Raw genomic sequence first — 13324 nt, 5'->3', positions numbered from 1 at the left:
ACTATGTCCAGCTGCCATGTGTTGACTTCATTTGCTTTGTGAGATGGGGCAGCTTCTTTGACTCCCTGCACTTATATTCCTAGTCCACTTATAAGAAGAGAATATCCAAAACGATACTACACATTTCAACATCCCTGTGTTTTAATTAATGCTAACTCAGAGGCAGCAGGTTTGAGGGCCATAGTAGTCACCTTTTCAGCACAAATACTTAAACCAGTCAGGTATGGTCCAGCAGAACTGAAGACAGCCACTGGGTTGTTCATTGAAAGGTTCAAGAACTTCACACAGGAGGCCAAACAAGCTTGAGATTCACGGCTTTATTGTTGCAGGAACACTAATACATGTGCTCCATTCCCAGCTGGGGCTATTGCTAGCTAGCCCCATACCTTGGTCCTCAATACTAGGAACATTGTGGGGGAGGGAGAAAACCTCTCAATAGAGTTGGAGGGAGGCTATTGGGTCTGCTGAGGGTTAGGGTCATCTGGGTTCAATGGGGTGAGGACTGAGGACACTTGGGATTCAAGCTCAAGATTTGGCTATGTCTTAACCTGGGTTCCAAGCCAGATGGGGGGAGGGTCTGATAAACCCTTAGTTTAGATAGAGCTCAAGAGTGGAGAATGTCCTACCCCAAGCCCTGGCTTTGAAGTATGGAAGACCAGTCTCAGATTTGGGTTAGGGGAGTATCTCTTGGTCCAGTTTTGAGATTGGTTATGGATGCTCTGGCTTAAAAAACCCAGTTTCAAGGCTCGATGTAGGTTACTGAGTCTCAAACTCAGGACTGAAGATTTTAGTCCCTAGGTAACAGGGGCTGGAGGGTAAGAGATGACTAGTTTGGGGTTGGAGTAAGCAGTCAGAGGTGTCTTTTATTTTTTGCAGGCCAGAGGGCTCTAGGCTCCTATTTTAATGGCTGAGAAAAGGGTCCATCTTGGGTATGGGGTTGGGGGCCGTCTAGATCCAGGATGTAGATGCCAGGGTCCTAGGATCCAGCTTCCTGCTCTTGTCCCAGTGCCTCTAGGAGCAGCCCCATTGGCGTCCGCTTTAGACCAATGCTCTCGATCTTGTTCTCAATCTTGTTTTTAAGGTTTCTCAGGCGCAGTGAGGCATGCAGCAGGATCACTGTGGGCAATACCAAGAGAGGGTCAGGGGCCTTAGCTTGCAGCCCACAATGGGGAATTTACCCAGAGGCAGGCTAGCCTGCTATGGGAGATGTGGCCAGGAAGAACATCCCAGTTAATCAGGACTTGGACAGTTTAAGGCACTTAACACGGGGAAACCCAAAAAGGTAATAAAGAGAGATGCTCAGGAAGACATTTAATGGAGGCATGTATATCCTCCAGGGTTTCCAGTCCCCTCCTAGCCCAGGAACCAGTGCAGGGCAGGCCTAGTGTTCAAGCATGAGCAGTCCATTTTCCCAGCTAAGAAGGGGAGAGTAGAGACTCACAAAGCACCGGGGTTGTGATGCAGAGCAGGAAGGTGAAAGCGCCGCCCACGGCCCAGAGAATGAGGAGGCTTATGGCAAGCACTGCAGCCAGGCAGGCAGCAGGGTGGCTGCGACGGCAGCGGCGCACAGCTGCACGGGTTTCAGCAGCCCACACTAGCACACCGAGGGCCACCACCACTACCAGTGCACTCAGGAGGGTGTGCAGTGGACGAATGTACCTGCAGGAACAAGGGCACTCAGCTAGCTTCACCATCCACCCGATTCTGGACCCCAGGAGTTTGTTTCCTGTTTCCAGAATCGGCATCTCGGCAGATAGCCTCACCAGGCCCGTCTCCAATAAGTCCAGCCTCCAGGGGTTCCTGGGAACTCTAGATTCCTTGGTACTACAGTCCTATAGGGTCCCCACGTCCTGCCAGAGGTCCTGGGTTCCCAGCACTTCTCCGGTCTTTGACTTTAGACCTGCAGGGTTTCTTTCTAGCATTCCCAGGTCCGCTCCCACATTCTTCTGTGACCTTAACCCTTGCAGATCCCTCGCCAAGGCCTTCAGTCAATACATGCATTTCTCCTTGCAGGCTGGGCACTTTCCAGCTTTCATTTCCTTCAAAAGGTTCTCCACTACCCCATTTTTATATAGAGGGTTCAAGCAATCCTCCCACAGTTGCTTGAACCCATCCTTGGTGTAAGTCCCAGTCTTACCACCCTGCTCAAGCCCTCTTCTAGATTGTCCGTCTTTGGCGTCCAGCTTCGCAACACTGGATCGTCACTCTGGGCCCAATATGAGGAGGTTTTCTATAAACTAACCTTCCAAACCCTTTACTACACCCCCACCTCTGTATTAAACCCTCCAGGGCTCCCCAATCTGCCCCATCATTCACATCACTGAACCTCTTCACTACTCTTTCATCCTCCATATCAGGCCTTTAAATCCGGGGCCACCTCCTAGCCCACATTCCTCTTCAGTCCCCCCTCCCCCCTTTTCCTACCCAGGTCTTCCTTCACCCACCCCCACCCCCAACCCTCCTTATAACAAAGACCTGCCTCCTTCAAATCCTTCCATTCATGCCCCTCAGACCTTCCTTTTCTACTGAATTCGCCCTTCCCAGCCTAGCATTTCCCCTTACGTTCCCCTCTTCTCATTCTCAAAGACCCGCAAGTCCACCCTACTTCCCGCTAGTGTCTTCAGCCAATCACCACCTCCCTCCCTCACCCGGCCAGAGCGAGACTGATGCCGAAGCAGAGAAGGTAATTGGTTTGGTAGTAGAGGAGATTGTTGATGACGCGGTGACACCATCGTTGTGGATCGCCTGGATCAGGAGCCGCCAGACGTGCAGACCCCAAAACAAAGTCGTCTAAGGCGCGCAGCGGTGGCAGCCGCACCTCCGACATCCTGCGGGTTGCTGGACCAGCCCGAAAGGCGACGAGACTACAACATCCGTTACCCCTCGCGGCACCGCGAGGCACATTGGGAAATAGAGGCTAGCGGGGCGATGACTAGCAACGTAGGCTACTGCGCAGCTGCAGCCATGAACGTGGCCAGAAACCACCAACTATAGTAGCAGAGACTGCTGGGAAACCAAGCTTCGCCACGCGGCGCAGAAGCTCAAAACTCGAACTTCTCTTCATCCCTGGGCGGGGCACCACGCCGGACTGGGCAAGCTGTGCGTTGAGTTTGTCAACGCTGAGCGGACTAATAAGAATAGGAAGTCAAGTCCCAAGCTGGGTTCCACTTACTTCCTGTCAGGAGCCTAGGTCACACAGCTCCTGGAAAAGTATGCCGCCCCTTTGAGGTCAAGTCATAAATGCTATTTAAAAGCCTTTTATTGATATACATCACAGAGGCTATCTCTTCTGGTAACCTTTTTTTAAATTCCCTGGTTGAATTACAACAATCCCTTAGGGTCCCTGTGAGTGTTTTCCAGACTGGGTGGCCCAGGCAATCTGTCCTTGGCTTTCTGTACACTCACAAAAAAGTGCTGGGCGGGGGAGTGAGCTGTTTATTTAGATACAGCTGTGCTTGAGTGGAGAGTGGGAAGCCTCCTTGATACTTGCTGGCTGCTTCAACACCCTCAAGACTCAGATTGGCCTGCTACCGCAGGTTTCTAGTGTAGCTGCCAGGGCTCTTAAAAGTCATCGTCGTCACATATATCAAGGTACACGTCAAAGGCCTCTCGGTTGCAGTTCCCATCAGGCGTGAAGACGTATTTGTGGAAGGTCCCGTCTACGCAGATGGCTAGAAGGTTGAGGTGTTAGGAAAGGTTAGGAGATGCCCCAGCCACATACTCCAGTCCCCTCATGTCCCACCACGGCTCATGCATGGGCTAACTCCAGGCTTTTGCCCAAGTGCCACCTCCCTTATTAACTCTGAGGCTGGGCCATACATTCCAGTTTCCTCCAGCTCCGGAAAACCCTTACATTCTTTTCAATTCAACCTGCCATCCTTTGCCTATGTAGTACCCCAAGCCAAGGGGGCCGACTGTCACTCACCAATTACAGAGTTGACATTCTTGGAAGTGTTCCGACCAAAGGCGCAGATGCATGCTGACTCGGCAGGCACGGTAAAGCTGGCCAGGCTCCACTGGGAATCCACGTACTGCCCAATCATAGGCCCGACCTTGCCCACACGAGCCAGCCTGTAGGCAGCATTTGGTAAGCCTAGGTAGGGCACATGGCCAGGGGGATTGGGACAACACAGGATAGAGCAAAGATACTCACGCAGAGCGGCGGTTGAGGCGGGTGTCTTTAAGAGCAAAGATATGGACAGTGCCCTTGTCACTGGAAGCACAGAGGAAGGAGGAGTCGTGGCTGAAGTTAATGCTGCAAGAGAGAACAACAATGATGCCCAACATGCTGACTTCCGAGGGCTTGTGCTGTTAAAACCACCAGCCCACCACACATACACTGCGCTCACCAGTACAGGGTGGCAGGGTCAGTGCCTCTTCGAAGCTCCACCAATTTTTCCTTGGACTGGGTGTCAAAGAGACGAATAAGGGTACCCTTCTGGGAGGCCGATGCCACCACAGTGCCTGGCTGGTTCAGGGACACACAGGCCACATCACTCTGATGTGCATTAATGGTGAATGGAGCTGAGGAAGTACCAGGCTTGGTGCTTGCCAGATCCTGGAGGAGGGGACAGTTTGGGCTTGGGGTGACATGGACGAAAGGGACCACAAGTTCACCAAGAGAGACAGTCCACCCACCTCTCTCTCCGCCCTTGCCCACTCTCACCACAAGTTGGAGACTTCCACACTTGTGTCCAGGAAACACAAGCAGTTGCTTCTCCAGGCTTGGGCAGAGGTCGCACAGTCCTAAGTTGTGAGGATGAAGAAGGGATGGGCAGGTGAAGAGGGGGCCATGGGAGAGCTGAGTGTCAGAATAGATAGAGCTGGACAAGTAAGGGCCAGACTTTAGCCCTCTGTGATATATTACCCATAGCAACCCCACACGGGTAGGCTAGCATTAAGCTCCACTCTCCATGGTCTGAAAAGGCTCTAAGAAGTTGCCAGGAAATCATCAGAGGCCCAGGGCTTGCTGATACACTTGCCCACGTCCTCACTGGGTGTTTTATGTTGTCATGTGGGGGCAGGACCGGGGTAAGGGTACGGTCGGACTAAAAGGGCTGCATCTCTTGCATAAAGCCTCTCCCCCAGCATCTGAGTATATGTCCCTTCTTTCATCGCCTCCTTCTGGCCTCTTTCACAGCCCCATATCCTTACACCTGGATATCGGGGTCCTCTCACCCTTGGGGTTGTCCCGAGTGTCAAACTCAAACAGCTTTCGAGGATTGTCCGGGAAGGAGTACACATAGATGCGGTTCCTCAGCACTATCACAATCCTGCAGACATCACAAACACAGCAGGCCACGAGGAAAGGGAAACTGTCAGAGTGGGGGAGGGGGCCCGCTTACTTGCTATGGGAACCTCCTGCCCCCCACCCCAGTCTTCACCCAGCTCACTTGTCATAGCGCATGCGCACAGCCAGCACTGGCTTGGTAAAAGTAAACTCCAGCACCAGTTTGTCTTTGGAGTCCTTGCCTTCTTGGGCGTCGTCCCAGATGAGCACTGAGAAGCAGAGGGGTGGATTGGTGAGACCAAGGTTTAGACTAAGAGGTGACTGTGACGTGGCCCAGCCTTACCCCTCTGGGGGAGCTTCACCTTTCACTAAATTTTCAATGTGAGCCTCACACAGCAGGAACACTTGGGGGACAAGATTCCAAAGAAAACACATTCTAGAACAGTTAAGCTCATTTGGAGATAAGGAAGTCAAAGCTCAAATGAGCTGGGTGTGGTTAAAGACCTTAGGGCACAAGAACAAAGAGCTAAGGGATTCAGACCCAGGCCCACGACTTTCCTCTGTAATTACTTAGGTCTTCAGGATCCAGTCTGTAGCCTCAGGAGATTTTGTGATGACTTCTAGGGTTCTGGGACTCATCTGTGATACCTCTTGCCAAGTCATGGATCAACAAGAAAAAAAAACTTAAAACAAGGTGGTGCCGGAGGGTCAAGTCAGGAGGGTGTAGGAGAGATGACTCCAAGATTTGGAAACCTATTAATTATGTGGTCTTAAATGGGCCTCAGGGTCTTCATCAGTAAAAATGAGGCTAACGAGGCTAGGGGTGTGGCTTAATGCCAAAACGTGCAAAGCTCTGGGTTCCATCCATTGCACAACAAAAATGGGGAGAAGGGCTAATGGTATTTCCTACCACACAGAAGTAGTTGGGCATGGTAGGGCACAACTTTAATCCCATCAGGCAGAGGCTGTGAGTTTGAATCCATCTTGGTCTACATAGTGAGTTCTAGAAAGTCAGAGCTATATAGAGCACCTATCTCTAAAAACCAAAAGAAGGAAAAGCCTACAGAATTAAATGAGCTAATGTATGTAAAGCCAGGTGTGAAGGTGTTAGCCTATAATCCTGGCACTAGGGAGGTAGAGATCAAATCAAGGTCATACTTGGCTACAGCAGATCTTATTTCAAATTAATGTTTGTATGGAAAGTGCTTAAAATAACAATTAGGCTAGGCTGGGTGGTGGTAGCACACGCCTGTAATCCCAGCACTCGGGAGATAGAGGCAGGCGGATCTCGAGTTTGAGGTCAGCCTGGTCTACAGAGCTAGCTCCAGGACAGGCTCCAAAGCTACAGAGAAACCCTGTCTTGAAAAACAAAAGAGAAAAAAATTGGCTTTGCTGTTTTTATAATGTTTTGGATGGAACTGAGGACCTTGAGTATACCAGGCAACTGTTCTACCACAGAGCCACACCTCCAGCTCCAGAAATGTTCCCTAAAGAAAAAGACTAAAGCTATATGTAGAGCACACCTTTCATCTCCGCACTCTGTGCATTTGAAACCAGCCTTGTCAACAAAGAACTACATAGTCAGGCCTTGTCTCACTAAATAACAGAGCAAACATTTCAAGCTTACAAACTGTGCCTCACTGTGGGACTCAGGTGCTGACAATGTCATCTGCCCATGCCTCAGGGTGTATGTGGGAAGTAAGGAATTTGGGGAATCTGGGTCAAGTATGGAATGAAAGCACTTACCGGAGATCTCTGAGAACTTGGGGCTGCTCCCACCGCCTACCAGGGCCAGCAGGTTGGATCGGTGCAGCATCTCTACCAGGCCCACGCTGCCTACCTGCTCGTGGTCTGCACAGGGAGGAGAGTGTCATTAGAGTTAGATGCCAATGCCCCTATCAGCCTTTCTGCCCTCTGTCCCACCTCTACTGCCACTCACCCAGATGCCCCTTCTCCATCAGTGGCTCCACATTATAGATACGTACGCCTGTCTCCATGGCACAGCAAAAGCAGCCTGCGGATGAAAGGAATCTGTCTGCCTCCAACTTCTAGAGCTCACAGTCGTCTCCGACCCTTCTTTCCCATCCTTCCCACAAAGATACAATCACAAGCTTACTTTGGTCTTGGTTGAAATGAAGGCTGGTCACACCTCGAAGTGGCGGCTGAGTCATGGTGCAGGACCGCTTCCCTAGGCACAAAAATGACAGCATTGCGAAGAGTTCTCGAGTGTCCTCTCAAGTCCTACAACTTCTGTCCCCGGAACGATTTCTTCTTCCTCGTCACTTTGTCTATTTTGTTTTGAGATAGGGTCTTGCTACGTAGCCCTGGCTGTCCTGGTACTCCCTAGGTAGCACAAGCTGGCCTTGAATTCCCAGCAATCCTCCAGCCTCCACCTTCTGAGTGGTGGGATTACAGGCGTGTGCCATCATGCCCGGCTTTCTCCCCATTTTGATACTTTTCTTTGCCAGACTGCAAAAAACAAAAACAAGCGGAGTATACCTCAGAGTATCTGTTCAAACCAAGACCACAGGCAGAATGAATCTTGGCCGACAATGACAGACTCACAAGTGCCATAAACACCAACCCTTACTGAACCTCTTAGGAAGTAATGGGGTAGAGGATAGCCCATGATACATACTCCCTCCAAGCCATTCTTGGCTCTAATGCCTGACATGACCTCAAATCTCTTCCCACACGCTTCTCATCCTCACACCTGCACCCAGATCCACCTGTCAGGTAGCGTCTATCTCCATGAACTGCTATGAATGCCCATCACCCACAGAACTCCCCTCCCCTCGTGCCTTTCTAACTCTCATTTATTTGCCCCCAGGACCCCATTCACACCCTCCATGAAATACATTTCCCAAACCCGTCTCTCACACTGCTAATTCTGATCACCGAGGCAAGCCTGGAAACTCCCTCCAAGCCCTGGACTTATTTCCTGAAGCCCCCACCTAGTGTTCCCTTGACATTCTAAATTCTTCACACTTGACACGTGTCATTCCTTGTACTCTCTACCCATGACTCCTAACTGAGGTGACCCAAAGCTACTCTCATGAGCCCATTTCCCCCCAAAATGTGTCCCTTTTGTTCCCACGTTGTCTCCCGAAGACCCTGCCCTAGGGCACAGATACTCTCTAAAGACCCTTCTCCCAGTACACGCCACCCAAAAAACCTAGCTGGGAAAACTTCAGCCTGCTTCTCTGTCTCTTGTCAAACCCCATTACTCGAAGACTTCTATCCAGACACACCTCCTACCCACCCTCTAAGACTTTAAACCTACTTCTGCTGTAACTCCTGGGTCTTGCTTCTACACGAGCCATACTCTGAATAGCACTAGCTTCCAAGGCTCTCTTGGAATCCTAATTGAAATGCCTAAACTTCTCTCAAAAGACATGTTCCTTTCCCTTTCCATGACAGCACCGACTCCAGCCGCCTGTCCCCAACCATGCACCACCTGTCAAGACCTCTAGTAGAAACACCCACCCTGCGACCCTGACCAATCCTTGGACCGTGCTCCAGCTGCGCGTTGCTTTTGCTGACTTGATCTTCACCCCTCCCCGACCCCTACCCTAGCTGTTGGTGCCGCCTGCCGCACGAATTTCTGACCTCCCGGGCTTTGGTGCCCGGCTCCGCTGTTTACATCAGATCTTACTTCCGGAGGAGGGAGTCTGTGACCGGAAGTGACTCATCCTTGCCCGAAAATCCGGTCACAACTCCTTGCTCCCAGTGCGCGGATCTGTGGAGCATCCCGAGGCGTAGTAGAGTCCTCCGAGGGGCATATCGGGAGGAGAAGGAGGGCCGATAGGGGTACTGGAGGCACAAGAGACTGCCCAAAGGCAGGACTATCTGAGAGAACCCGGAGAGAGAAAGAGAGCCTGCCTCTCCATAAACGGAAGCGGGTCAAGCATTGATCTCGTTAACCCACCCAGAGATAGAGGGGTGAACCTGCCAGGCTAACGAGTTATTCCTCTGAATTGGGCTAGAGTGGCTGTTGGATGTTTGCGTTTATGATTCTGGACGCTCCAGGTTGGGAGGAAGATAAAAAAATCTTGAAAATTGAGATCGCCTCGGGCAGGGGAGGATGCGATGGGATTTTACTTTCTTTTCCCTGTCCTGTCCCTAGCTCTGTTTGTTTACAAAAATGATACTTTTTTAATGGTAAACCATCTGAGTGCTCCAGGCATGTTTGCGCACTCCTGTAGTAAAACTGGGCTAGAAAGAAGCAAGAGGAACAGGAGTGGCCTGCCTCTGCCCCTGCCTCCTGAGTGCTGGGATTAAAGGGGTGCGCCAACAGCGCCCGGCAGCACAACTTCCTACGTTTTAAGAGTATTGTTTTATTGTTTTGATGCTGTATGGTGGTGTTGGCTTTATATATATATATATATATATATATATATATATATATATATATATATATATATATATATATATATATATATATATTCATTCTCACTGTGTAGCCCTGACTGGCCTGGAACTCACCTTGTAGACCAGGCTGGCCTAGAAATCCAGAGACCCACTTGCCTCTGCCTTCCCAAAAATTAGAGTTGGTAGCAAGAAAGCATCTTAGTGATGGTGGGGCCAGCCATAGGTTTCATGTTGGGTAACTGCTGTGCCCCTCCAGTTCTGTAACCACCGGCAGTCAAGCTGCTGAGTCCCTCTGAGCCCTGGCTTCATTAACTGTCAAATGTACGGTAAACAACACTTCCTGTCTTTACATTTGTCTGTGTGTGTGTGCACATGTGCTGCACGTGTGTGCATTGTTTTGCATGTGTGTAGGCACACATATGAATACGCATATGTGTGAGGGCCAGAGGTGGACAGTGGAACCATCCTGAATCACTCTGGCACCTTGTTCCTTGAGGCAAAAGTAGATGTAGAGTCTAGAGTTTCTTCTCTTGGCACGGGTGAAATAGTATTTGCTGCAGCAAGGACAGTTTATTCATGTCAGTACCACTGAAGAAAACTACACCTTCGGCCACCCAAACCATCAATTACCTCGAAGAAAGAATGGGGCCTCTTACGCCCTTCCCCCATTCATGGTGAATTATTGAAGAGCTCAGTTTTGTGCCAGTCCTGTGCACAACTTTATAACACAGCTTCAGTTATGAGTGCAATTGCAATGCCATTCATGCTTAGGAGACATACATACATACGTGCACACATTTATTATTTTTGGTTTTTCAACACAGGGTTTCTCTGTGTAACAGCTCTGGCTGTCCTGGAACTAGCTCTTGTAGACCAGGCTGGCCTCAAACTCACAGAGATCCGCCTGCCTCTGCCTCCCAAGTGCTAGGATTAAAGGTGTGCGCCACCACTGCCCGGCTTAGGAGACATCTTTTTGATGTCATCTTTTAAATGACATCTCTACATCCTCTGGCTCTCCCATTCTTTCTGTCCCTCCTTCCTTAATTTTCCCTGAGCCTTGGAGGAGGTAATATAGCTGTGTCCCATTTACGGCTAAGCAGGCCACCATCCTTTATTCCTAACCAGTTATGGGGTTCTGCATTAACCACTGCCCTCAGCAGTGGGAAGCTGCTCTGCCGAAAGCTGGGTAAGGCACTCATCTCAGAATCTCAGATGGCTGAACTGTGGGCAAACTTAATTTTTCTTTTTTCTTTTTCTTCTTCTTTTTTTTTTTTGTTTTTTTGTTTTTTTTTTTTTTTTGTTTTTCGAGACAGGGTTTCTCTGTAGCTTTGGAGCCTGTCCTGGAACTAGCTCTTGTAGACCAGGCTGGTCTCGAACTCACAGAGATCCACCTGTCTCTGCCTCCCGAGTGCTGGGATTAAAGGCGTGTGCCATCACTGCCTGGCTTAATTTTTCTTTGAGACCTTGAACTTCTAATCCTCTAATGCCACTGAGGCAGGAGGAAAAAGTATGGGGACTTGAGTAAGAAAAGAGTCCTTTTACGGGCTAGAGAGATGGCTCAGAGGTTAAGAGCACTTGCTGCTTTTCCAGGGGACTTGAGTTGGGTTCTAGCCCTCACATCAGGAGACTCAAAACCTTCTGTAACTCAGCTCCAGGGTATCTGATGCCCTTTTATGGCCTCAGGACATCTACACTCACAAGGTATATACCTACACATACACATAAATAAGAATAAAATCAGCCTAACAAAGGATCCTTCTAGAGTTATGGTTGACATTGCTTGCCTGCTGAAAACCAAGAAGGGCTCCAGCACAGGCTCAAATATGTAGTAAAGGTTGTTAACCTATTTAAGTAGAAATATTTTCAAGTTGCGTTTGGTAATTGCCTACACCTTTAAACCCAGTACTTGGAAGGCAGAGGCAAACAGATTTCTGAGTTTAAGATCTGCTTGGTCTACACAGCAAGTTCCAGGTCAGACATAGCTACATAGTGAAATGCTGTCACTCCCCCCACCAAAAAAAACCCTTCTATTTTTGTCTAAGTACACCCCCTCTTCCATTCCATCTTGCTGGCCTTTCTGAGAACTTTCTAGCTTACATAGATTCTCCAGACAAATAGCCATTAAGTGGTTTGCATAACTTAGAGTTTTCTGGTCATCTATTGGAGCGACCTGTCACGAGTGATTAGCCCTGGGAGGTTTGTCTTTTGTAAAGGTGGCTTTGATGATTAGTATTGTTACCTCTACAGAAGCTAGGATCACTTGGGAAGGGAGAATCAAGGAGGGATTATCTAGGATCAGGTGGGCCTGGGGCATGTCTACGGGATTGTCTTGATGGCATTAATTGATGTGGGACGACCCAGCCCACTCTGGGTGATACTATGCCCTGGGTTTGGATACCAAACTGTATTACAAAAAGAAAGAGAAAGCCCTAGGTGAGTACCGGCATTAAAATGTTATATCAGTAGTGAGTGTGCATTCTCTTTCTGCTTCTGACAGTTGATATGACTTTCTCCAAGTTCCAGCTGCCTTGACTTCACTGCTATGATGGACTGTAACCTGCAAATGTAAGGCAAATAAACCCTACTCTTTTAAAAGTTTCCTTTGTTAGGTGTTTTATCATAGCACCTGGAAAGAAAACCTGGATGTTGTAGGAGGTTCTTCTGTTCATGTGTTACTTTCATTGGTTAATGAATAAAAAAAAAAAACTGCTTTGGGCCTGATAGGGCAGAACTTAGGTGGGCAGAGAAGACAGAACTGAGTACTGGGAAGAAGGGCAGAGTGGGAGACGCCATGGATCTTCTACCTGAGACAGACGCTGGTTAGAATCTTGCCAGTAAGCCACAGTCATGTGACGATACACAGCTTAATAGAAATGGCTTAAATTAAGATGTAAGAATTAGCCAATAAGAAACTAGAGACAAGCAGTGTTTTATTTTATTTTATTTTTAAAGATTTATTTATTTATTATGTATACAACATTCCTTCCATGTATGCTTGCATGCCAGAAGAGGGCACCAGATCTCATTATAGAAGGCTGTGAACCACCATGTGGTTGCTGGGAATTGAACTCAGGACCTCTGGAAGAACAGTCAGTGTTCTTAACCTCTGAGCTATCTCTCCAGCTCCAAGCAGTGTTTTAATGAATACAGTTTCTATGTGATTATTTCGGGTGTAAACTAGCCAAGCAGCCAGGACAAACTAGGGCCCCCCTCTTAGTAACACCCCGACACTGCCTGATCATATCCTCTGACCATTTTTTCTTGGGATTGCCATCCTTTGAAAATTGTTTTGCAGCCGGGCAGTGGTGGTGCACGCCTTTAATCCCAGCACTTGGGAGACAGAGGCAGGCTGATCTCTGTGAGTTCGAGGCCAGCCTGGTCTACAGAGCTAGCTCCAGGCTGTTACACAGGCAAACCCTGTCTTGGAAAAAAAAACGAAAAACAAACAGACAAACAAAAAACAAAATAAAAACTAAAAGAAAACAAATTTCTTTGGAGGAATTCTTTAAATGTACAAGATTGAATATCATTATGATTTTGTTTTTGTTTTTTGAGACAGGGTCTGTTTGTGTAGCTTTGGAGCCAGTTCTGGAACTCGCTCTGTAGACCATGCTGAGCCTTGAATTTACAGAGATCTGCCCCTGAATGCTAGGATTACAGGTGTGAGCCTTGTCTTATCTTTTTCTTGATGTGTGTGAGGGGTGTCAAGATGTGGTTTCTCTG

The 13324-nt window shown here is 48.8% G+C and overlaps 2 protein-coding genes across 4 annotated transcripts; both read right to left on the bottom strand.

The window, feature by feature from the left end:
• Window positions 1-302: 302 nt before the first annotated feature.
• Window positions 303-2873, bottom strand: Praf2 (PRA1 domain family member 2). Its single transcript, XM_048461407.3, has 3 exons — window positions 2649-2873; window positions 1442-1659; window positions 303-1116 (listed from the first exon to the last, which is right to left on the bottom strand). The coding sequence occupies exons 1-3, from the start codon at window positions 2825-2827 to the stop codon at window positions 977-979; spliced, it is 537 nt and encodes a 178-aa protein (XP_048317364.1). The 5' UTR covers window positions 2828-2873; the 3' UTR covers window positions 303-976.
• Window positions 2874-3241: 368 nt separating this feature from the next.
• On the bottom strand, window positions 3242-8937 carry Wdr45 (WD repeat domain 45). Of its 3 annotated transcripts, none has more exons than XM_085684825.1 (11): window positions 8886-8937; window positions 7347-7418; window positions 7170-7244; window positions 6977-7081; window positions 5394-5499; window positions 5179-5273; window positions 4667-4746; window positions 4350-4558; window positions 4154-4255; window positions 3926-4071; window positions 3242-3671 (listed from the first exon to the last, which is right to left on the bottom strand). In XM_085684825.1, the coding sequence occupies exons 1-11, from the start codon at window positions 8920-8922 to the stop codon at window positions 3562-3564; spliced, it is 1137 nt and encodes a 378-aa protein (XP_085540951.1). In that variant the 5' UTR covers window positions 8923-8937; the 3' UTR covers window positions 3242-3561. The 3 variants fall into 3 exon arrangements, with proteins under 3 accessions (XP_085540951.1, XP_048317363.1, XP_048317362.1); XM_048461406.2 differs by having other exon boundaries at window positions 8802-8913; XM_048461405.2 differs by lacking the exon at window positions 8886-8937 and adding an exon at window positions 8717-8870.
• Window positions 8938-13324: the final 4387 nt, after the last annotated feature.

Source organism: Myodes glareolus, chromosome X, assembly GCF_982192425.1.
Source record: "Myodes glareolus chromosome X, mMyoGla1.1, whole genome shotgun sequence".
Classification (NCBI taxonomy): domain Eukaryota; kingdom Metazoa; phylum Chordata; class Mammalia; order Rodentia; family Cricetidae; genus Myodes; species Myodes glareolus.
This window is presented reverse-complemented; position numbering and strand designations above follow the sequence as displayed.

What these genes read in the sequence shown, in the direction of transcription:
- Praf2 (XM_048461407.3), bottom strand. Translation starts at nt 2,827, where the DNA reads ATGTCGGAGGTGCGGCTGCCACCGCTGCGCGCCTTAGACGACTTTGTT. An exon ending in ATCAGTCTCGCTCTGGCCGG is followed by an intron (nt 1,660 to 2,648) that starts GTGAGGGAGGGA and finishes TTGTTCCTGCAG; the next exon opens with GTACATTCGTCCACTGCACA. An exon ending in CATCACAACCCCGGTGCTTT is followed by an intron (nt 1,117 to 1,441) that starts GTGAGTCTCTAC and finishes TATTGCCCACAG; the next exon opens with TGATCCTGCTGCATGCCTCA.
- Wdr45 (XM_085684825.1), bottom strand. Translation starts at nt 8,922, where the DNA reads ATGAGTCACTTCCGGTCACAGACTCCCTCCTCCGGAA. An exon ending in CACTCGGGACAACCCCAAGG is followed by an intron (nt 4,747 to 5,178) that starts GTGAGAGGACCC and finishes CTCACAACTTAG; the next exon opens with GACTGTGCGACCTCTGCCCA. An exon ending in CGCCTCAACCGCCGCTCTGC is followed by an intron (nt 4,072 to 4,153) that starts GTGAGTATCTTT and finishes TGCTGCCTACAG; the next exon opens with GCTGGCTCGTGTGGGCAAGG.